At 45.4% G+C, this 22053-nt stretch overlaps 1 protein-coding gene across 1 annotated transcript in view; it reads left to right on the top strand.

Moving 5' to 3' along the window:
• Nucleotides 1-22053, top strand: part of SLC67A1 (solute carrier family 67 member 1) — a 62303-nt gene that overhangs the window by 22872 nt on the left and 17378 nt on the right. The window contains exons 6-8 of the mRNA XM_074841929.1: nt 14415-14530; nt 15004-15114; nt 20454-20554. Of these exons, the coding sequence (XP_074698030.1) occupies nt 14415-14530; nt 15004-15114; nt 20454-20554 (328 nt within the window). The remainder of the gene's footprint in view (nt 1-14414; nt 14531-15003; nt 15115-20453; nt 20555-22053) is intronic.

The following is a 22053-nucleotide window of genomic DNA, read 5'->3' as shown; positions in this document are numbered from 1 at the left end:
TTTTAGGATATCTCATTTATTAGTGTAGTTGAAATATAGGGTTTGTTGGCTATTTGTAAGCACAATAAATTGTGCTTAGTTTGTGTCGTTTAGTAAAATCTTCACCTTTGTCTGAGGCCAGTTTAACTACTAGCCTTGATAGGAAGCAGGGATTAAAGGTCAAGATGTTGGTACTAAACTCATACCATCTTTTTTCCTTAACTTAATTCTTTCCTGCTGCTAATCTGTGTCTGCTCTATGGCTGGGCTCTTTGTACTGGGTGCTGCCATTTTGATGAGGATTGGCAGCCATGTATCTACACTGCTGATGTTGGGCCTGATCCTGCAAAAAAAATTTCAGCTCTTCCTGACTGTACCTTTTTCGTGATGGCCCCGGTTGATCTTCTCCAGCCCCTTCTCCATGATGTCCCCGGTGCAGCTGGGATTGTAGCATTTCTTGCTAATTCCTCAGGATCTGCATGGCTTGTTTTACTTTGACCCTGTGGTTTTTACTCAGTCCTTCCTCATACAAGTTTCCACTGAGTCAAATTTGTGATTTAATTGAGTCAGGGCTCCAGGATGCATCCCTGGGGCGAAGCCTGTTTCTAGGGCAGCTGGTTCCTGTGGAACTGGGCCAGCCGACACCAGTGTGCAATGGTAAGGCTCATTGGGAGGAATTCTTGAAACAGTAATAGGGATGTCATGTACCTTCAAAATCTACATATGTGTGTTTCTCTTGTCAGTGGTGCTGTAATATGCAGTTCTGGTGTTGCGATGTCAGGGTGCTGCAAGACACAACTAGTTGTGGGTTCCCGTTGCATCAGTGGTGTGGCTGGGGCAGCAGAAAAGGCTTTTGGGGGACCTAGGGAAAAGAAAGAGTAGAGGAAAACTGTGGTCCACTGGTCTAAGCACTAAACTTGCATGTGAAAGACCTGATTTTTAAGGCTTTTTTCCACCATGATATTTATGGGACCTTACCCTGGGGCACTTAGGTTTTCTGTGCTTCATTTCCCTGTGAGTACATATGGGGTGTTTGCACCACTGTCACCCACAGGGGTGCCAGAAAGATAAATTGTGAGATTTGAAGTGTGAGTTTTTCAGCTGCTACTGCATTAGGTCTGTCTCTATATGTAAGAAAGGAAAACTTTATGTAAGGACTATTATGAGGACAGATGGGGACCCAGGTCTGGAGATCCTTGTACTTTGGACACCCCAGTGCTGTACAGATGTACATCCAACAGGTTTGGCAGCACTTTAAAGTCCATGTTTTCATGGTTTTGCCCTGCTGAAAATAAAATTGAAGTGAAGCAGAAACACACAATTCTTTTTCATTGTGCACTCAAAAGAGAAAGAACAACCACCTGCTAGTCACCTCTAAAGGTAAATAATTTCCTCATCAACCAGTTTGTCTGTTTATGTGGACCTCTTTGGTGCACTGAAAGCAGCTAGCTTCTGCAAGGGTCCAGGATATCACAAGCGCCAGTCTAAAATCCTCATCGCCGCCGACCGCTAAAGAACATGGCCCATTGCTGCCTTGAGTTACCTGGTTGTAGCATCTAAAATACAGGTGTTCCCTAAGATGTCCTGCCAAAGGAGTGTGTGGCCTCTGGCTCTTGCTACACCAGATGGCTTGAAATGTAAATCTTCTAGGTATAGCAAACCCCAGGCACGCAGTGGGCCAGCGCTTCGCTCACTGGAGCTACAGAAATGTATAATCGGAGGTTTCCAACCTCCTTTGCAGACAGCTGGCGGCTCACACGCTGCTCACCCCTCCTTGTTTCCAGCTGCTAATTTGCAATTAAACACAACTAAAAATACAGTAAACACTCTGCTCGCAATTTTCCGTACAAGTCCGTCAGGTAGTTTGCAGTTGCCATCATTTGGTGGTGAACGGGGCAGGCTTCTGCCGTAAGCGTGTGCCTGGGTGGAGAGGCTGCCCATGAGGCTGCCTAAGATGTGGTTCCCACCGAGCGCTCCCATAAATACCAGTTCAGCACAATGCAGCTGATACTAACTGGCATCCCTGTAGGTGGTCTCAGTAGCAGGGCCAAGATGAAACATGGTGCAAGGAAGGAACAAAGCGCTTTTTCTCCCTAAGGGGAGTGCCTCCAACTGAGAGCAAAGGTGTGGTAGGCAGTGCTCGAAATGCAGCCGCTGCACCAGGTCTGCAGGTAGAAGATGTTCATATTCGGGGCTTTGGCAATGCTGCAATCCACTGAAACATGCAAGGTGCATAGGAGACCCTGCAATTACATGTGACTGGTATGAAGTACATTAAATCTTATTCATTACTCCAAAAAGTGCAAGCAACTTCAGTTAACACTGAATGTGCTTTTCAACCCAAATAAATTATTTTCTGCTATGCTAATCAAAGTAGTTGGAAATTCATCATTCAGTGCAAAGTTTCTTAGCTGTTCCTTGGCTAGTGTTTGTCCTACAGCCTGTGTAGGGGAGAAAACTACAACAATTTGCAAATATGAAACACAGAACAACCTCCTTTCTGAATATATTTAACATGCAGAAACCATTGTCATTATGGGATGAAGGAAACAAAATGCTTAATTGGGACAGTTCAGTAAATATAGTAACAGTGAGACCACTCCTGGTTTGAGTGTACAAAGCCTGCCCAAGCAAGCAAACTGTGTACCTTTAATTAATGGTTTTGCCCATTATTGAAATGGAGTGACTCACTTTTCTCATGCAGATGCCTCCTTCTGGGGTCAAACTCTTCATGAAATTAAATCAGCTGCACCACAGCCCTCAGGCTCTGTCTTTGCTGGGGAAAGGGTTGTTTTCAAGGGAGCTTGTTGTGCAACTGAAGAGGTTGGAGTGGGATGCTGGAAAGTCTTCCACCTGACGTGTGAAATGTTTTATTTGTGACTTTTTTATTAGTGTTCTAACATCGCTTCCCGTACAAAATTAGCCCTAATGTGTCCTATTTCATTAAAAGGTCTTACTAGACAGGCACTGGAGCCCTTGATGCAGCATGGCAAGATTTTTCACACTTCGAGGTATGAGGTGTTGGCTGCCAGTACTTGTTCCAAAGCAAGATCAGTCTGTACCTCTGGTAGGATGCTGCATTTACAGTTACTTACCTCAAAGTAGAGAAGTAACTTGTTTTGCCAGGGATTATGTAGCTTAAAAATGTCATTCACATGAATGTGGTCCTGGTAAAAGATGACATTTAAGTGTCAGACTTGGCTAGTCAATGACTTCGCTATTTACCTCGTTAGCCTTTGGGTGTGGGGTGTGGAGAGAGCCCTTCCTTTTGCATGACACAAGGATTGCTCTCTTGGATCATTGCAGTAGCTTTGCCAGTGCCTTGCTAGCAAAAGGGACTGGCAGAGGAAGAAACTGGAGTCCTTTGGTGGGCTGATGATGGGGCACCTCCAAGCATTGGCAAAATAGGTCCTTGCCTGCAGCATTAGACTGTCTGCCCACAGTCCTGTTGTCTACTTGCCTGTGCCAGAGTGGCGAGAAGACATGCTCATTGAGGAAAGCCAGAGCATCTGGTGTCTGTGTCTGTTTTTGGAAGGTGGGAGAGGTCGTCTTGGAAGTAGCAGTCACCTCCTGTCTCCTCAGTGCCAGCAAAGGCAGTGGTCCTGGCTCACCAGAGCTTTCTTCATGTTTTCTTTCCCAGCCAAATCCTACCCCTTCCCCTCACAGGAACTATCCGGCCCCCACCCCTCATCCTTGGGCAGCAAAATTCAGCTCTGCCCACGCATTGCTTTGAGCCAGCTCTGAGTAAGCGAGTGCATCATGATCGGTGAGAGGTAACAGCTTCGGCCGATGCCAGAGTTGCAGATCCTCCAAAGTCACTGCCGTGAGCCAAGACCTGACGTGCCGGGAGTGCAGCCCAGGTTACTATAGCAAATCCTCAACAGTTTCCTGCCCAGCTGAGTCTTTTGGAGTCTGAAGCGTTGTAACCTCATAAAAGCCAGAAAAAGCTTGAACTCATTCAAAGATTATTTCACACCACCTACAGTACTCTATGAAGTCAGACATGCTGTAACATATGATTAACGATGCGTTTGGTGGTGAGTCACCAGGTAGTCTAGCGAGCGCTGCTCACCTTCTAACCAGTCTGTGTGTGGGAGTCCTTACCCAGTGACACACCCAAACTGAGTGTTTTAATAATTTAAACATTCTGAGCTTGGAAGAGCATTTTTTGTTGGTTAATTTAAAAAAAAAAATAATTACTTAAAGGCTTTGCCACCTGTTAGGGAACAAACCTCCACCATGAAGAAGGTGGGGGGGAACCCAAAAAACTGTTATTACTTTGTATGGTTGGAGTATCCAAGAAAAAGACTGGGAAAAATCTATCTTTAAGAGATGGGAGATTGCATCTTTTTATTATATTAAATAGTCACTTGAGAAGATGCATGAACGTTTCTTAGACTGAAATGTAGCATTACCCTTTTCCAATTGAGTGTCCCATGCACAAAGTGAGAGTTGTGGTTATTCTTCTTTATTTTCTGCAATGTTTAAGGATAGTAGGGGAAAAAAGCAGCATTTTCCAGGGAATGAGCAAAAATGAGCCTGTCTGGTTTGTGAGATGGTGGTGGGAAACACGGTTTTGATTCCTGCTGCAGAGGAGAAAATTGCACTTGCGTCTCAACATGATCTGGTATCCTTTCTCCAGTAAAAATCATAGTAAGAAGCCTAGGGAAGAGAAAGAGTGGGACAAACTTGCATAATGCTTTACTGATTACTTTTCCAGCCTTCAACTATTTTCAACTCAAGGGAGTTCCTGACATGAATGAATGTGGTTTGTAACTCTTTAGTAACCTTCAATGGATCATTCTTCCAAGTACTTGGCCAGTCTCTCCTTGTACCTGTCTAAACCTTTTGCTTCCACAATGTGAGTGGCAAGAAACTCCACCAACCTTCTACACATTGTGGGAAGAATTAGGCCTTTTCTCTTTGTTTTGAACCAGTCTCTGACATCTTTGCTTGGTGCTTCCCAGTTCTTGTTGTGGAAATGATCGTGTCAGCCACTTCCTAACCCCCTGCTCCAAGTCACTCACAAACCTGTGGACTTTTATTAGACGTCTCTTGGACATCTTCCTGGGGTGAAGGCTCTCAACGTCCTCGGGCATAAAACCAGTCGCCATGAATTGTCCTTGTTGCTGTCTTCTGAGCCTGTCCCATTTCTTAGACACCTTTTTGAGAGGAGAGGACCAGAATTACATGCACTATTCAAAGTACTGGTGAACCAGGAGTTTATACAGTGGTCTAATGGGGTTCTCTTCTCTGTTCGCTTGCTGTTTCTTTCATGGTAATCCCTGATGTTTGATATAGCTGATTACTGAGCTGATGGTTTTGTGGAATAGTCTATGACAGTCCAAAGGTCTCACTCCTGAATAATAATAAGCAGTTCAGAAACCATCATTTCATATGTGAATTTAAGACTTGTTTTCCCTGCATGCATCACTTTAAATTTGATCTGCACTGACTTTCAGCTGTTCTTGCCCAATCCCTCAGTCCTCTAAGGGCTCCATATGCAACTCCCCACTGACTGCTCTTTTCCCCAGTACTCTCGGTTGCATATCCTCAGCAAACTTTCTTGCCTCACTGCTGCTCCAGATCATCCACAGATAGATCGAACAGCACATGTCCTGGCCCCACGGGTGGGATGCCTCTGCTTTGAGAACTGACCGCTTACACCCACTTTCTGATGCCTATCTTGACCTGCCCCAGCTCATCCAGTATTAGCACTGCTGGGATCAAAGCCAGATGTTGCAAGCCCCTGTTCAGGGAGTGCAACTCATACCTGGTCTTTGTCTAGACTCTTCATTTCTAGATGTACAGGGTGATACCATGGAGCGTGAGCAAGTAACACCTTAGCCAGCCAGCTGGCTAAAATCTTTTGGGGAGTGCAGCTTATTCCCCCATTTGTTATAAATGCATGTAAATGTGCAGGTGTTCGGTGCACCGAGATGCCAGTGGGACTGTCTATGCCATGCAACAGGGAAAAGCAATAATCACGCATACAAGTGCAAGCTTTGAATTAGCAAAGTGCGGTATTTTGAAATAGGATGTTTTACCAGAAAAGAGCACACGAGAATAAATGATACTCAAAATTAGTGGCGGATTATGGGCAAAGCATTCAAACCCGCCCATGTCTTATTGAAGCGTAACTGATATGCCTCTTCCGGCAATTAGCCGAGTTCCTCGGAGGAGTGCTGTGTTGGATCAGGCAGCAGGACAGGCTGGCGCAGGCAGGCTGCTCCAGCTGCCTGGGAATTAGCATCCTGCCACAACCATCCCCTTCACACCCCGGCAGCGGGATCTGCCGGGCTTGAGCTGGGGCTGCGGCAGGGGCCGGTTAGTTCAAGCTGCTTTCCATTGCTGGGATTTTCTTTGCAGCAGGAGCTCGCGGGGGACAGATAGCTTTGTTTCTGCAGAGCCCATGATGGACAGCCAGCCTTATCCATTCACACAGAGCACCACTTATATAGGGAGCTCTGCTGAAGGAGGATTTTCCCTGTGGAAGAAGCCCAAGTGGTTTTATTTAATGCCCTGCACTGACCTAAAGTGTTTTTTCTGCAAGGTTGAGCGTCAAGTCCCACCAGCAACTCTCCTTGTGCTGGGTCAGTGACACACACAGGAGTGAATGTCCCTTAAGGGAAGTTAAGCCACCAGTAGCTCCGATGACTTTGGGGATGGCTGTGAACTCCTGGCCCTGTCCCACACCTGGTGTCCTCAGCACACGGCAGCTCTGACGTGCCTCTGCCATTGCACCCCTGGCTCTTTGCCCTGCTAATGCACCACTGCTAATCTTCAGCAGCCCTCCCTCGCCCAGTTCTGACGGAAACGGTTGATGCAGGATGCCCATACCCCCCTTTCTCTTTTTTCCCTTTCCCACCACCCAAATTTTCCAGATGTGGCTGCCACTAGAAATAAGCAGTTGAATGAGCGCTTGTCTTCGGGTGACTCATTCTCGCCCTGTGAGGGGCTCCGCACAGGGTGCGGACACAAAGTCTCACCACCTCCTTGGACAGCCTGCAATGATGTCAAGTTCGCTGGAGTGTAAAAGAGCGTCCTGCTCCCTCCGAAGCAGCAGCAGCCAACTTCTGTTGCTCCTCATCTAAAAAAAAATATGAGGCAAAAAGGACACCCTGGTCATGGTTTCCAGTTGCATCAGGGCAGTGAACTCCCTCCTTTTCCTGCTGATGCATGGGTGGGAGTGGGTATCTGCTCAGGTTTTACGTTCTGTCTCTAGAGAAATCTCAGGCTTCCAGACAAATAATGGGAAAATTACAACTAAAGGAGTCCCACTGAGGGGCTACAGCAAAATATGGGTGATTTATCCCAGGTGATTTGTCCTACTTCTTGTGAAGTACCTTCTACCTGACCATGAGGAAGCAAGTAAGAAAGGGCATCTTTCTCTGGCACATGTACCTCAAAGGCTGCATTTGTTCCCACTTGGGATTTAACACTCCTTCAGCTGGCATTAACCTGTGCTCCTTGCTTCACACGCTGTTTCCACATGGGCATTTGCTTGGACAGGAGAGCCAGGGGGAAAGACTCCTTCCACATTTACTCATGCCTTGGTGTGATGTTTTCTTCCATGAGGACAGGGAGGAGGAGCAACTGTGGAAAGGAAGGTTTGGGGTTCTTTTTGTTTTCCTCTCAAAGGCACAGACAATGTGATGGGTGGTACTGGCCGGCAGGGCTGCCTCTAAGCCTGCTGAGCATGGGGCTGTCTGGGTTTATTTGTGTTATTGTGCTGTTTCTTGCCCTGGGCTGTGGAAGCCAGGCTATCTCTGTACATTTGCATGAACATCCTAGGAAATGTGTGAAATTTTTTGAGGCTCCATAAATCTATTTTTGGTTGAGGCTTTTGTGGTTTTGTTTCTTTAAGAAGCTTTGGTGAAAATTTTGTGCTTGCTTTTTTTGTGGTTAGGAGGAATCTGAACAACATAGACCAGACCACGATGGGTCAAAGAGGAAGTACAGTCAGCAAGCATTGTCAAGGCAGTAAAACAAAGTTTCTTGAATGAAGCCATCACTAATTCGCAATAAGTTATGCACTAAGTTTGTGTATCACTAACTTAATCAGGATCACAGCAGCCACTGTTCACTTTCTTACGGACCCAAGGCTGCTTACTGGAGAGCAGGATTCAGTGTCATGGCTCCACCTGAACCTTTTTTTTCACCTCAGTTTTTTGCTTTTCTTTTCTTTCTAACTCACCAGCTGTTTTTCACCCATAGCTGCTCCTCTAAGGGTGTGAGTGGATGAGTGGATAGTGTGGCCGGACTGCAATCAAAGAAATATTTTGAGAGTCCTTTCAGAGCTCTTTAAGGAATCTGGGCCAGCTATGAATGCCGGCTTTATGCAGCGCTGTTTTGAAGTAGGAGTGAGTCACTAAAAAACAATTTGTGCTCTCTCCATGTTCAACTTTGACTTTATTAAGAAAAAGAGAAAGAAAACAAACACAATCCCATTCACTGCCGAACTACACATTGATCCTTTAATCCTCAGGGAATCATTGGGAACTGCTTCCTCCTTGAAAGAATCACTGTATTGACGCAACATTTAATTGTGCAATTATACACGTGCGTTTTTCTCCTGGGCTTTGCAGAGCAGGGCTCTGTGGCTGGAATGCTAATCAGAAAGCAACTGATACCATCTGGAGGCACACACGGCCTGAATGCAGCCTCCTGGCTGGCAGCCACCCCTAGGTACCTTCATGGGTCTGTCACAGGGTTTTTTAGGCAGGAAACCAAAGGTGGGGATTGCAGCCCAGCAAGGTCAGAGCAAGGACTGGGATTTGGGCTGGAGCCCAAAACTGTATCCTATATTAATTTGTTGTAGCCTTCCTTGGTGGAAGTAGGACTCTCCGGTGCCCATCACTCCCTGGCACTGCCTGGGGGCTGTGGCTGGCAGGTACCAGCCAGGACTCTGTTCAAACACCCTTGTCTGCGAGCTGAAAATATTACCTGCCTGCAAATGTCTGGTCAGTAGCCTCTCTCCTGCTCCTGTGCCACTGCCTAATCTCTGCATGGTGTGCACAGCTTTGTGAGATCGAATATTTCATCGAAGTTTTGCTGAAAGTATTTCTTCAAAGCTACTGGGAAATGCTCTGCGCATGTGTTTGTACATATATATGTATGTATGTACACCCACACATACTTTGTGGATATACTTTGGCCAGACCCCGCTTTCCAAGAGCTGCATTTGCTGTAAACTGCGCCAGATTTTTCTGATGCTTCATGTGTGCCACCTCTAACGTCAGGGGCACGCGACATTCAGGGCAGAGCCACAAAAAATCACTTCCAGGAGTTGGGGAGCATCTGGGAGCTCTTGCTGTCACCTGTGTAACTGCGCCGTGTCTTGATTCAGAAACTGAACCCTGATTGAGCTCTTTTGCCTCATTGACCCTGATGGGAGCAGGTAACATAGAGCATGTCCTCGCATTGCCTCACCTGGGAAGCGTGGTGCGCATTGGGATTTACCTGCCAGTAAATACAGAGGCTGGTTAAGTGTTAGATGAGAAGAAATGCAACCCTTCTCCAGCTGGCTTTGAATGCTAATGTTTTTTTTGGGTTTAATCTGTTTACCATGACATTACTACTAATGGTTTCACCATCAATTCTGCTTTCCCACCAGCATTAAGGATGGAGTTTCCAGAGGGGCAACCCTAGCTGTCAGCCTCGTACCTGGCCACACCATCAGTCCCCCAGCAAGTGTGCCCTGGGCCACCCATCCCACTTTTTGAAACCCTTTAAAACTCTTTTAATGGATGCTTTAATGCATCCACCACACTTACCTTATGGCCTCAGGAAAATGAAAAGGAGAGGCTTTTGTTATGTTGTTAAGCAGTGTTTGGCTGATCTTATGGGCTTCTGGCCTCTAGGTCCTTCTGCTTATGTTTTCTTCCTATTTCTTTGAAAGCTTTAAGTTGGGGCAAGCTGCGCCTGCTCCTGTTGGCAAAAACTAGTGAAAACTAGTCCTCTTCTGGGTTCATGTGTTTGCTCCCTGCAGCCTATTGCTTTTCACTCTCCTGGCAGCAGGATCTTGGGGCATATCAGTCCCATGCAGGATAGGGTGATGAATTTTGTTCCTCCCTTTCACAGCAAGGCTGAAAACACACAAAGAAGAGCAGGCAGCTGTGGTCCTAGCTGACCTGAGAGGAGCTTTGCTAACAGAAAACCCCAGGGGAGAGCAAGGAAGACTGCTGGCAAAAGTCAGCAAGGGACTCTCTCTCCAGATGCAAGAGAAGCAAAGGAATTATAAGTAACATGCTGAATTAGCAGATAAAGTTACTCATGTTATCTTGACCGTAAAGCCCAGGACGGTAAAGGTTGTTAACCTCTATTAATCAGCAAGAAGCTGGAAGAGGCCGCACAATGATCTCAGCTGCTGAAGCTGTTTGTGCCCTTTTGCTCCCTTTAATTTAATTGTATTAGTCCTGCCCACATCCTTTGTTCTTCCGCCCCGCTCAGGAAATCTGCTGCTGGATTTGGCACAGCTCGTTCTGGCTCCACGTAGCTGGTTTGTGGACAGCCAGGAGGGACAAGAGGGAGGGCAGGAAGGGAAGAGGATAGGAAAAGGTCCCACAGGAGCAACCTAATTAACATGCCTCATTTGTCTTAATAGTGCCACTGTGTCCCTTCCTGATGAAACTTCCTCCTGATAAGCCAAACAGGCAAAATTGAATGCAGAAGGGCTCCCACGATACCGACAGAGATGAGATTTCATGCTTAAATTTTTAAAAAAATAAAGACGAGTGCCCATAAGCCAAGTATTGCATGGCAGGAGCTGTCAACCCAGTGATCATTCCTACCCCTAGCTCTCGGCTCTGCTGAGGGGTCAGGGTGTCTCACCCTTAGCTTAGCTGTTGTGGTTTGCACCACTTGTTCCTCATCAGACCAGTGAGAAATAAGAGCAACAACTTAGCCCCGAGTCCTCCACTTGCTTAGTGTGCAGAAAAAGGGTCCAGTGAGCACAGCAGAGGGATTATCAGGCCAACCCCCAGCTGTTTTCTGTGGTGGTGGCAATAACATCACTGTACCCCTTGCCAAAGTTCTGTTCTTCGGGACTGTTGTGGGGTGCAAACCCTCCCCTGCCCTCCTGCTGCTTGCTGGACTCCTCCAAACCATCACCACCTCCTTCCCACCCGCCTCCCCAGGGCTGCAGCTCCCTCCCAGCAGCATCCAAGGGTGTGGGTAGAGTTTTCCCCATCGTCAGTGACATGAAGCAGCTCTAGCTGAGGATCCAGCAGCATTGCTGCAACTTCACCAGTTTCCCCAGCAAATACACTGTCCTCCAGTCTCCTGTCAGCATCGTTGCAAGAATACTTCCAGCTCAACCCACTGGCATTTGTCTTCCCTGCTGCCAGAAATAATGATTCAGCAAATGCATGCTGCTTTTAGCATTCATGTCCCTCTATATGACAGTATAAATATTTGTGTGTCTTCATATAACAGGAAAAGACAATGTGTGCAGTCCCTCACCTACCCAAGCCCCAAAGCGATCCTCATGGGGTGTTCAGGCATGATGACATGTCAGGACAGCCACCCTGTGCTGCTGCTTTATAAAGCAGTTGCCTTTCACTGTAAGAGTGGGAGGATGCATCCCACTGATGCTGTACCGGAGGGGTGGCACAGGAGGTGTCGTTATGCGTAATTCATGGAAACTTCAGAAAAAAAGAAACAAAGATATATCAGAAAAAAATTAATGGCCTGCTGTGTCAATATGGCATTTTTATGACCCTTGGTTTCACTTCATCTTAAACGAGCAAACAAACAAATGGAAGAGGTGGTTTCCTGGACACAGATACATTATCTCCAGTTCCAGAGTTCATCCCTGCCAAAGGATGAGGTAGCAGAGCAGGTAACCTGAGGGTGTACCTTCAGCACCTTTCCATCAAGGAATGATATTTGAATAAAGGTGAAGCACTTAGAAAAAGCTGTGGTTAAGAAAAGGGGTTTTCAGATGATTTTGAACACTTCAGGCTTGTCTGGGAAACATGATTCTGAGCTCCATATTTTACTGGATTTCTCTGACTTCAGAGTCCAGCCATACAAAATGCCACAAATCCATTATGGCAAGCCCAGGTTTCCTCAAATACATAAAATGTCAAGGTTCTCCCTTTCACAGCAGTGAATTATCAGTCGTATGCTTGCAGTCAAGTAGTGTATCGTTTGCTTTCTAGTTTTATAGGGGGATCCTTCTTTCATTGCTTGCTGCAATTCTTCTTGGATCTGAAGAGTAAAACATATTTATGTTGGCATGTGGGATTCTGGAAAACCCCAGGAAAAAATAGGACCGGAACGGAAGTTTTTCTATTCAATGAGAATTTTTGACAATTGAAATGATGTGCTTTTTCATATCAGAATGAAAGCTTGAAATATAGAAACCCCAGAAAACATTAAGCCAGCTGCAGCTACTTATTATTTTGATTATTTTATCCTTTCTATTTTGTTAGTAAATTTACTTTATGTTGCAATGCAAAGTAGAAATTCTGGACTTCTTGGATAAAAATTTGGGTCTACAAAGTTGATTTCAGTAGTTTGGGAACTGTTTGGTAGATAATTTTAAATCAGAAGGTGGCAATCTCCTGTGCTAAAAATAAAAAATAATGATCCAGTAAATGACTAATTTGTGGCCCGCGGTAATTAGTGGAACAGTCTGGCAGATGGAAGGCAGCAGGTCTAAATTACTGCACTAAGTCCATTTGCAGGAAGATATTATCTGACTTTGTTGTTATTAATAATAATTAATGAGAATTAAAATATTCAGCTTGAATTTTTGCCATTGCTATTAGCGGGAATATGTGTGTATATATATATATATGTGTATTTGCTCTTTGATGCTTTTCTTGGTTGTTTGCATCTCAATCCTTGACTGTCTTGCTCTGGGACTTTAATAATACTCCAGAAATTATTCAGACCGCACCTTTGTCTAGCATGGAGGAAACTTGAGGCTTTCACAATTAGTGCTGCTGGTTATTCCGTGAAAAACATATACCGTGGTCTGACAAGGCAAGCAGCAGTAAAGAGTCAGGCAAGAAGCAGTCCTTTATCAGCAGGCTCAGAGGGAGAATCAGTTGGCAGCTCACAGGTCGCTTTGCATCTTGTTTTTGCAGCAGGGGTTGCTGGGGATGCAGGGACGGTGTGGTCGCCTCCGAGTCTGCACAGCTCCAAAGCCTTCTCTGGTGAAATCCAGGCATTACTTTGCTAAGTCCAAGGTGCTTAAACTTCAATGCCTCCAAGACACCCTGATGGTCACTTAGTCTTGTGCCCTCCATGACACCAGCCTTTGGTGCTTCTGCTGGGCATTCCCACCCCAAACCTGTGCCCTGAAGTAGGTTTTAAGCACATGTTTTATGAAACCCTTTGACTAACAGGGTTCCCATGATGGGTTGAGTGGATAATTGCTCTCACTGTTAAAAACAAAACATACTTCTCCCTTTGTTTTCAGCTCGACTCTCCTGAGTTTCAGTTTTCCAGCCCTGGACTTTGCTCCACCTGTGTTTGGCAGAGTTAAAGCCCTTCAGAGTCTGAAATCTTCCCACACGCTCTTAAAGACTAGGAGTCATCATTTCCTAATCTCTTTTAAGAGGACAGCGATAACTGAGGACGTATAATTGACTCTATTGACTTTTACATGGTTTGTGTTTGGGGTTTTTAGATAAGCTGTAATTGTTCCTTTTTATCATTGTAAAACTACTGCTAATAATTGCTGTCCACTGTGTCTACATCTAAGGAAGCGGCCCCACTTCTGTTAAAGATCCAAGTGTTTCGGGCTCTGATGGACAGTTGAAGGAGTGTTGATTTGGTTTTGGGCACCTTTGGAGAAAAGTAGGTGCATCAATCAAAGTGCTGTTTACTCACCTCCTCAGAAGGTTTTGTAAATCATGTTTGTTATTTTTAGCGGCTCCTTTTCAAGTGGTATTGTATCTCCGGTGGTTTCAGTTCTGGTTGTAGGCTGGGCTATATGCTACCATCCTTAATAATCTTGAGTACTTTTTTCACTTTCCTTAACTTCATTTGATTTTATTGCGAAATTTCAAGGGGTGAGATGATACTTAGATGAATGAAATTGGGGATTAGATGGGGAATTAGATGGATCCTAACAACCAGATGCTGTGCTTTTGGTGGGAAGATTTCTAAGCTTCATTAAACCAAGAGGGGCTTTTTTTCCCTGACACTTACAGATTCAAAAGCATTGTATTATACCCTATTATTCCTATTATTAATACAAATGATAAACTATCTTGAAGGCAATAGCTGTCTTTTGGTGAAATTTCAAACCTTGGTGATATCTAAAGCCTCCATGAAAAGATGCAAGCTCTTTTATACCCTTATTTACTGTGACTTCAAGAGGAATGTTCCTCATCCAAGTGCCCAAGCCTTTGCAGGATGGAGGTATAAATGTATTGTTTATTATATTTATCCACTTACCTGTATTTTTTCTGTTTGCAGCATTTTTGTTCCTACATATGTCGGTCTGGTGGGAAATCTCATAAATACCATGATAGTAGTGGTTTGCATCCCTTTGCAAGCTAAACCAAAGTCAGACCATCGTGTGACAGAGCACAGTAAGTATTTACTGTTTCTGATAAATAGCACGTGCATAGGGATGGGAGATTGATACGCTGTAAGGACTGCTAAAGGACTTGGGATTGCATTTAAGGGCAAAAAGGTGTCAATCTTGAAATGCTGACACTTTAATGCCTAATCTGTGCTTATGGAAGAGTATTATTCCCTACCTATCGACTACTCTGCCGTGCAGAATTGCAGGCTTCCAGCTCGGTGCTTGCATTGCATCTCAGAAAAGTTAATGTGGACCCCTTGCTGGGGGTTAGTTTGGCCTGGCATGGGAGACAATCCCACTGTCTCGCAGGGGTCCTCTGCATACAGACCTGGCACCAGCCCCTGACCTCCTGCCATCGGCAGACAGCTGTCTTTTCAGAAAGGTGGCAGTGAACCCGAGCAGGCAGTCTCAGAGTTTCTTGCTTCCTGCCTCTAACCTATATAAATACAGTATTAATCAATATGTCATCTTCTGTAGGCTCATCACAGTCTGGCAGCGTGTTTAGCATCAGAGAAATCCTACGCCTGATGAAGTTTCCGGGAGTAATGGAAGTTTTCATAGTCAAGGTCTTTGCTGGACTTCCCATAGGTAAATCTTACCCATTACCTGTGATTGCTGATGTATTTAAAATAAGATGATACACACTGTAGACCAGGCTTGTCTCAAGTTACCGAGAGCATGTTGCGTTTGACCACGGAGCAGTGAGGATTCAGCTCCTAACTCGATGCTGGATGCTTTCAAATGCTTTCAGCTATGTAGGGTCAAAACCCTGGAACTTAATGTAAAACAGACTACTTGTCACAGGCTGCTTCTGTGACTTTTGGCAAATCGCTTAATCTCTCTACTCCATCCCCCTAGCTGCAAATGTTTTTTCCTCTTGTCTGTCATTTCTATTTAGGCTGTAACCTCTTCAGAGCAGAGGGAAATCATTTGTACCCTGCCAGAAACACTGAGGTCCTTCCTGATTTTAATGACTTTAAGGGGTATGTGTACCCTAACCTTTTCCCCAACAACTGAAAACGGTTGCTGGATGAGAGGCTGCGGCTGCTCTGTTGGCTGCATGCAGGGGAGCCACAGCATGTTTATTCCCTTGCACATTGATGATGCTGTTTGTTCTCTTATTTATGTATTCTGTTCATTTTTTTGTGTCATAGGTAGGAACGTGCTGCTACCTCAAACGCATCCCAAACCTGCCTGTTTCCCTGTTCCCTTTGAGTCAGTTGCTGTCCTGGCACGGTCATGTCTCCCAATTTGCCTGGTTATACATATCCTTGGCCACAATTTAATAATCTTTAATTTTGCCTACCCTCTAGCTTCTTTCCCCCCCTGCTCGTCTAGAGACAAGCCAGTTTGTCAGCCTTGTTAGTGGTGGTGTAAGGACGGGGTGATGTTCTCTGCCCTTCCACACAGAGAGCCTCCATGGCTCTTTTCCCAGTCAAACCTAGAAATACAGTTTCTCTTAATTATGGTTTCAAGGATTTAATTTTGTGCGTATCAAAACACGTGCACATCATGCATCTGAACAAACTAAGGCGCTTCCCTTCCAAACAGGGATCCTAAGAGAGGATTTAAGACACCTTAGCTTTTATACTTTGCATCTTTTTTCTATTCATCTGCATCTGGAGAAGCCCTTGAAGTTTAAATAATGTGAAATATCATTTACAAATTAAATTCTAATTTGTAAACTGTAAATTCAGTTTACAAATGAGTCGATTTGGCTGTGCAGAGTGGCTGAATCAAAAGGAGATGGCATTTCTGGGCTTGGCCAGGTTCATCTGTTGTTCCTTGCTGAGGCTCTGGGGGAACAAGTCTGACTGGAGCTGTAGAATAACATTCAGGGAAGTAAAGGATTTCTGGTTTTTTTTATTTTTGTGTGTAGTTGGCACTGGCTGAGATCAGTAATGCCAGCTGGTCCTACCTGCACCACTGGAGGCATGATACAGTCTTGATGGACTGCTGGCTTGCCCTAGTAGTGCACTTTTTTGTGCACTTTTTCGTGCACTATTGAAACTAAACTTTTAAAACTATATGTTTAAAAGTGTTTATAAAATGACAGCATTTCACAGAATGAGACAGTCAAGCAATGTTTTAAGAGGGTTTTCTTTGCTGATTCTGGCTTATTTCTCAGCTTAAAGTAGCATTCATTTCTCTGTTTAAAAATGCCTGAGACCGCATCCATATGCAATCTGCATGGTAATTTCCTGTGTGCTCTCCTTTTTCCAAAGGCCAGGCAAGATGCACTTTGTTTTAGTCATCTCTGCTGAAATGCAAATTCCTCCCTGTTGCTGAAGACATTCTTCTTTTCCCATGCACAGCAAAAATGCACACCCAACAAAAATAAACATCTCCAGTCCAAAACTGCAAGGGAACTTCTAAGCAAAGAGGATGGAGACAGTGAAGCTGAGATTTAAGGCAGGACATGGGCTGATAGTCTATTACTGAAATGGCTGGGAGTATTTTCTTAAACATAGGAATAGGTTCACTTGGGGCATCCCTGCCACAAGTATAGCACTTGCTATACAGTGAGAAGTGATTAAAATCCTAGCGACTTCTCTTTGCAGGTTGCTCTTCATTTCAGGTGGCTGACCATAGGATGGCAGCTGAAAGGGGATTTGGCATTCACCTACTTCTCTGCAGCTCACAGCGGAGGCTGAGCTCCTCATGAGCTCATTTACCTTTCATCTCCAGGCTGCAACTGTATAATTAATTAGATCACCCAAATTACAGACCGTTCTCTATTTACTTTGTAAACAAGTTTGTGATATACACAGAAGAAAACCTTCTGTTCCTTATGGATCTCATTGTTGTCTAAAATTAGCTTGTTTGAGACTGAAAGAGCCTCCCCGGGAGGGCTGCAGGGCTGGGATCCTCCTCCCTGTGTTGCATAAAAGCAGAGACATGGGCTCTGTGCATCTTGCAGGAGGGTAGCTGCCAGGGGATGGATGGGTGGCAGACTCCTCCAGCATGACTGAATTACATTCTCAGCTGACCTGGGAAAAGAGAGACTCATTGCATTGTGGTAGATAAGAGACAGAAAAGAAAACACCAGGATAAAAATGTCAAACCATACCTCTTACTGACCAGAAATCACCAGGGCCTTGAAAATACTGATAAATAGCTGCTTGTATGAATCTTTGGCTGCTTAAATCCCTTTGGAAAACCTGGTTTTAATATTATTGCTTTAGCACCTGTGTCCCATTTTTAAAAGGACTTTCTTTCACATGTGGAACAGGATTTTGCAGTGAGCTCTAGGGCTCTGCTACCCGTCACATTTGCAGTCCAATGTAGGAGGACTGAGACGGGCTCCCAGAGTCTGTGCTCGCCTTCTCACACCACTCTCGGTAAGGATTGCTAAGCTGGCCCTCCAAAGCCACGGGCTGCTTTTAGAAATGTCGTATCTTTTTTTCTGAAAATATAGTTAGCACTCCTGTGTCTCCTTGGTGCTTTTCCTTGTCTTTACCACATCCTGCAAACCATTTACCTGCCTTCTGCTGCATCACCCTCGTTACTCATGCCACTGGTGCCAGGTTTTCTAAGGGGTTTGCCCCTTATTTAGACCCCTTTAAAAAAAAGTGACGTTTCTGAGGGTGGTTTTTGCCATTTTCCATTTTTTTCATGTTGAAAACCTGAGCCTTGCAGTGTGAATTGAGGCTTATCTGGGCAGCTTCTGCATGAGGTTTCGGTGTCCCCAGAAGAGCCTGGGGACACACCACCCCAGCAAGGGTATATTCCTCCTGTGGCTGCACTCAGCTGACCTGCAGCCTACCCAGATGGGACCTGCTGAGATCTTTGTAAGGAATGCTTGTTCCAAAGAGAGTAAAATCTTTTGAGTTCAATCTGGAGCTCACCTTGTGGGTTTCACCAAGAAATGTGTTGACAGTGGCAGAGAGCCTCTTAGTTGCTCAAAGAAGGGGAGGCAAGGGGGTCTCCCTTGTCCAAGTAGCTTTAAGTGACCATGCAGGGGACACCTATCAACAGAGGAGATGATCTCCAGGGCAGCTATGCAGTGTGTAATGCTAATTAAAGAGCACAGCCTATCCCCCTGCTCCAAAAGCAAGCAGCTCATTTGGAGAAGAAAAATCCAAATCTGCCTTAACTCGATGAGGGACTTCAAAGGGGAGAGGAGCTGTAGAAGCTGGCGTGTGGTACCAGGAAGAAGCATCAGGTATGTAGGAAGGTCGAGCCCCTCCTAGGTGGTACCTGCAGCAGGGTAGCAGGATGAAGGGCAAGCGCCCTCTTCGATCTAATCTTCCTGCAAGTGAAACAAAGTGTGGTTTTTCTTTCATTTCTTCACGTGTGCCTTTTATAAACACGTGCAACTCTGTTGCCTGGTTTGGCTGTTGTGAGTAAATACTGTTATTTGCATGTTACCTTAAGCTGGCGTGAGCTAAGAGCGATTTCAAAGAAACTGGATAAGGATGGGGTGCTCTCCGCAGAGGGGTGTGGTGAAGCCATAAATCTTCATGAGCCCCAGCTCCCCAGCACCTTCTCCAAATATCCGGAGAGTAGCAGAGCAGGACACTCTTCCTGCATCCATCCCTCTCCCCCAACACCATGGGGCCAGCTGGGGTGCAGTGATCCCCATTAAAGGGGGGAAGAGATGTCTCCGGTGGGGTTCAGGAAGGCTCTGTGGCAGGTCCTGGGGTGGGAGGGTGGTGCTCCCTCCAGGCAAAGGCTTGGGATGCTTGGAGGGAGGTCCTTGTTGCTGCAGGTGCTCCGCTGGTAGCAGCGCCGTTGGGTTGCTGGATGGGGTGCAGTTGCTCTGGTTTGTAAAGGTGCAAGTCCTCCACGGCGTTTTAGTCAGCAATTTGGGATCACTCTCCTCACACTTCCAGGAAATGCCAGCAAATCCTTCCCATGCCATGGGATTAGTGACTCACTTTGCCAGGCCACAAGCTGTTTTCTCAGTCCTCACACATTGCCTCCTGGGCTCTGTTTTCTTCAGGAAGGAGAGGAGTGCAGCTCCCTATTTACCCAGTCTTTGCACCTCAGAGGATACTACAAGGAAGGGTAGGACCCCTAAAGGTCCTCTGCCCTCTTCTCCTCTCCCCAGCAGGATCAGTGCTCTCCAATGGGCATGTTGTGGGGTTGTTCACACGCAGAGAGCCCCAATTTCCTACTGTCTTGGTCCATCTGAGGTGCACACGACACTGGGGGAGGCAGCAGCCTCCTAGCCCATACCACTCTTTGAGAGCAATGTTTTGTCATAATATTTTTAATTTGATGGCTCTTTGTGTACGATGGGATCATGTGTACACGTGTCTCTATTTGTGTATGTTTGGTGGTGGGGAAAACGCACACTATTGTATTTTCATGTGAGCTTAAGTGAGTGGGCATTTTCCGTTACGCTTTCCAGAAATTGCCTTAATTGAAAAGCAGACCCAGCCTGTGCTGTTTCAGTCCATACTTTCCTGACTGCTTGTGTTGACACAGCTATTGGTCCACACAAGAGATATTTCACGTGCCACCAGCGTCATTGCCAAGGTGTGCAGTGAAACCTCTGTATTTAGGCTCATGTCACTGGGCTGTTCCCCATGGTGAAAATCTAAAGTCAGGCAAAAAGGCGAGGAATCCAATCAGATTATTTTTATGGTTACAGTCTTGTCTGAACAAATGTTTTCTCGCTGTCTTAATGGTTAGTCTGGCTTCAGTGATACAAATATTTACCAGTTTATAATAAACAGCTGAATCTACAGCCTACATAGTCACATTATTTAAAGATGAAAGTAAGTGGGATAAAAAAGTTAACATTTAAAGATTAAATTACTACATTGACTTTGAATAGGATTCTGCTCATGTTTATATCCAGTCCTGGCAACCCCAGGGAGAGCTACTGACTCATACTGGGGGTGACTGGGAGCAGGGTCTGGGCCACTATATGCAGTGCAAGTATATTGATGTATGTTTTTCATTAACCCTCCCTCTAGGTTTGTTCCTGATTATGTTTTCCATCATCTCTATGGATTTCTTTGGCTTGGAAGCAGTGGAGTCTGGATACCTGATGTCATATTTTGGTGTCCTTCAAATGGTAAGTGAAGTGGAAGTCCCCCTCTCGCCACACTGCTATTTAACTTGCTTTTTCACACACAGTCTTCCAAATCCAGGTGTAATATTGACAGGCAAATCCTAGCTCTGCCATGTGGCACGTGGCTTCAAAACATAGAAGTGATCCCAAATTTATTCTGTTTCTTGAAATGAGAAGGAATCAGCAAGTAATGTCCTGAAAGCTTTCTTCCCCTTGTCCCTTTTTAAGCTGTGAAGCTAAAATTTCCTTGGACTGACTTATTGTCCTGGTTTTTGCTACAAAACTTACATTGAAGCTGAAGTGTCTTGACTGAGATTTTCCCTGGTGCGGGTTAGCTAATTTACCCTTAGTTAGTAGCACCCTGTAAATTTATGTGAGTAAATGATCTTACTGTCGTTTTCAGAGGTCCATTCAGTGTAGAGGAAGGACTTGTTTCTGCTGCATGGAAACAAGCACAGCAAGCTTGTACTTTCCAAACAACAAAAAAAAACCCAACCAAACAAATGCAAACAAAAAGGTGGGCAATGTATCACGGTTAGGAGACTACCAAAATGGGTAAAAGAGTAAAGTTAGCTGAATTAGGCAGTCACAGGGCCGAAAAAATAAGGTGTTGTGTTATAGCAGAATGTTCTTTTTGGAGGAAGAGGCTAATAATTTTGCAGAAAGAGCAACAGATGGTTATAAGCAAGCCCCAAGGTAGGAATGCAAGTTAAGCAATATCCTGAAAGAGGGTGGTCTTGTTTTTAAAGCCGACTTCATTTCCTGGGCATTGCCGCAGAGTTCCTGTGGGATCTGGGGGAGCTTCTCATCTGGGAAATGGGAGGTTTAGTTCCTTCCCTTGTGATTTGGATTTGACACGGTGTTGCCAGTCACTTGGGCTCTGTCCTGGTCTCACCAAATCTGGGCATCTTGGTAGAGCGGCTGACGAGCGTGGCTGTACATCAGCAAGTGGTGTCTGCAGACCAAACTGGTTGTGCCATGTCTGTTCTGGGAGGGTGGCTTTGGACTAGCTGTCTCTTGGTCCTGTGAGCTCAACATCTGCTACCAGCTGGATGCGCTCTCCTATCCACTCTCATTGGAAAGAAAACCAGTTTGCTGCTCCACAGCATGGAAACGGTGTGACAAGTGGGGTGATCAGCCGCTGCTTTCCAAGGCGCTCTTCTGACCCAAACTCCACTGCTAACAGAGGCTTTCCCTATGTTAGTCTTTGTATGCTGCCTTCTAGACCAGGATCTACAAGAGTCACTCAGGTTTTAGAGGGTCTGAGTCACCTTCCAATATCTTCTTACCCCTTTGAATGTAGAGGGACTCCCCAACGACTGTGCTCTTAACTTAGACGTATCAGTTAAATCCCTGTTATATGTGTCTATACTGAAATCAAATTTAGGGGTGCAGCATGGCTGTGGTGTGCTTGTTTTGAGCCAGGTAACGTGGGCAGCAATAGCACTTGTACAGTCTGGCAGGAGTGGCTTCGTGTTGCTGGATGGAGCTTGGATGCTGCT

This window comes from Strix aluco, chromosome 16 (genome assembly GCF_031877795.1).
Source record: "Strix aluco isolate bStrAlu1 chromosome 16, bStrAlu1.hap1, whole genome shotgun sequence".
Lineage (NCBI taxonomy): Eukaryota > Metazoa > Chordata > Aves > Strigiformes > Strigidae > Strix > Strix aluco.
The sequence above is the reverse complement of the archived record's forward strand: the minus strand, read 5'-3'. Positions and strand labels throughout refer to the sequence as shown.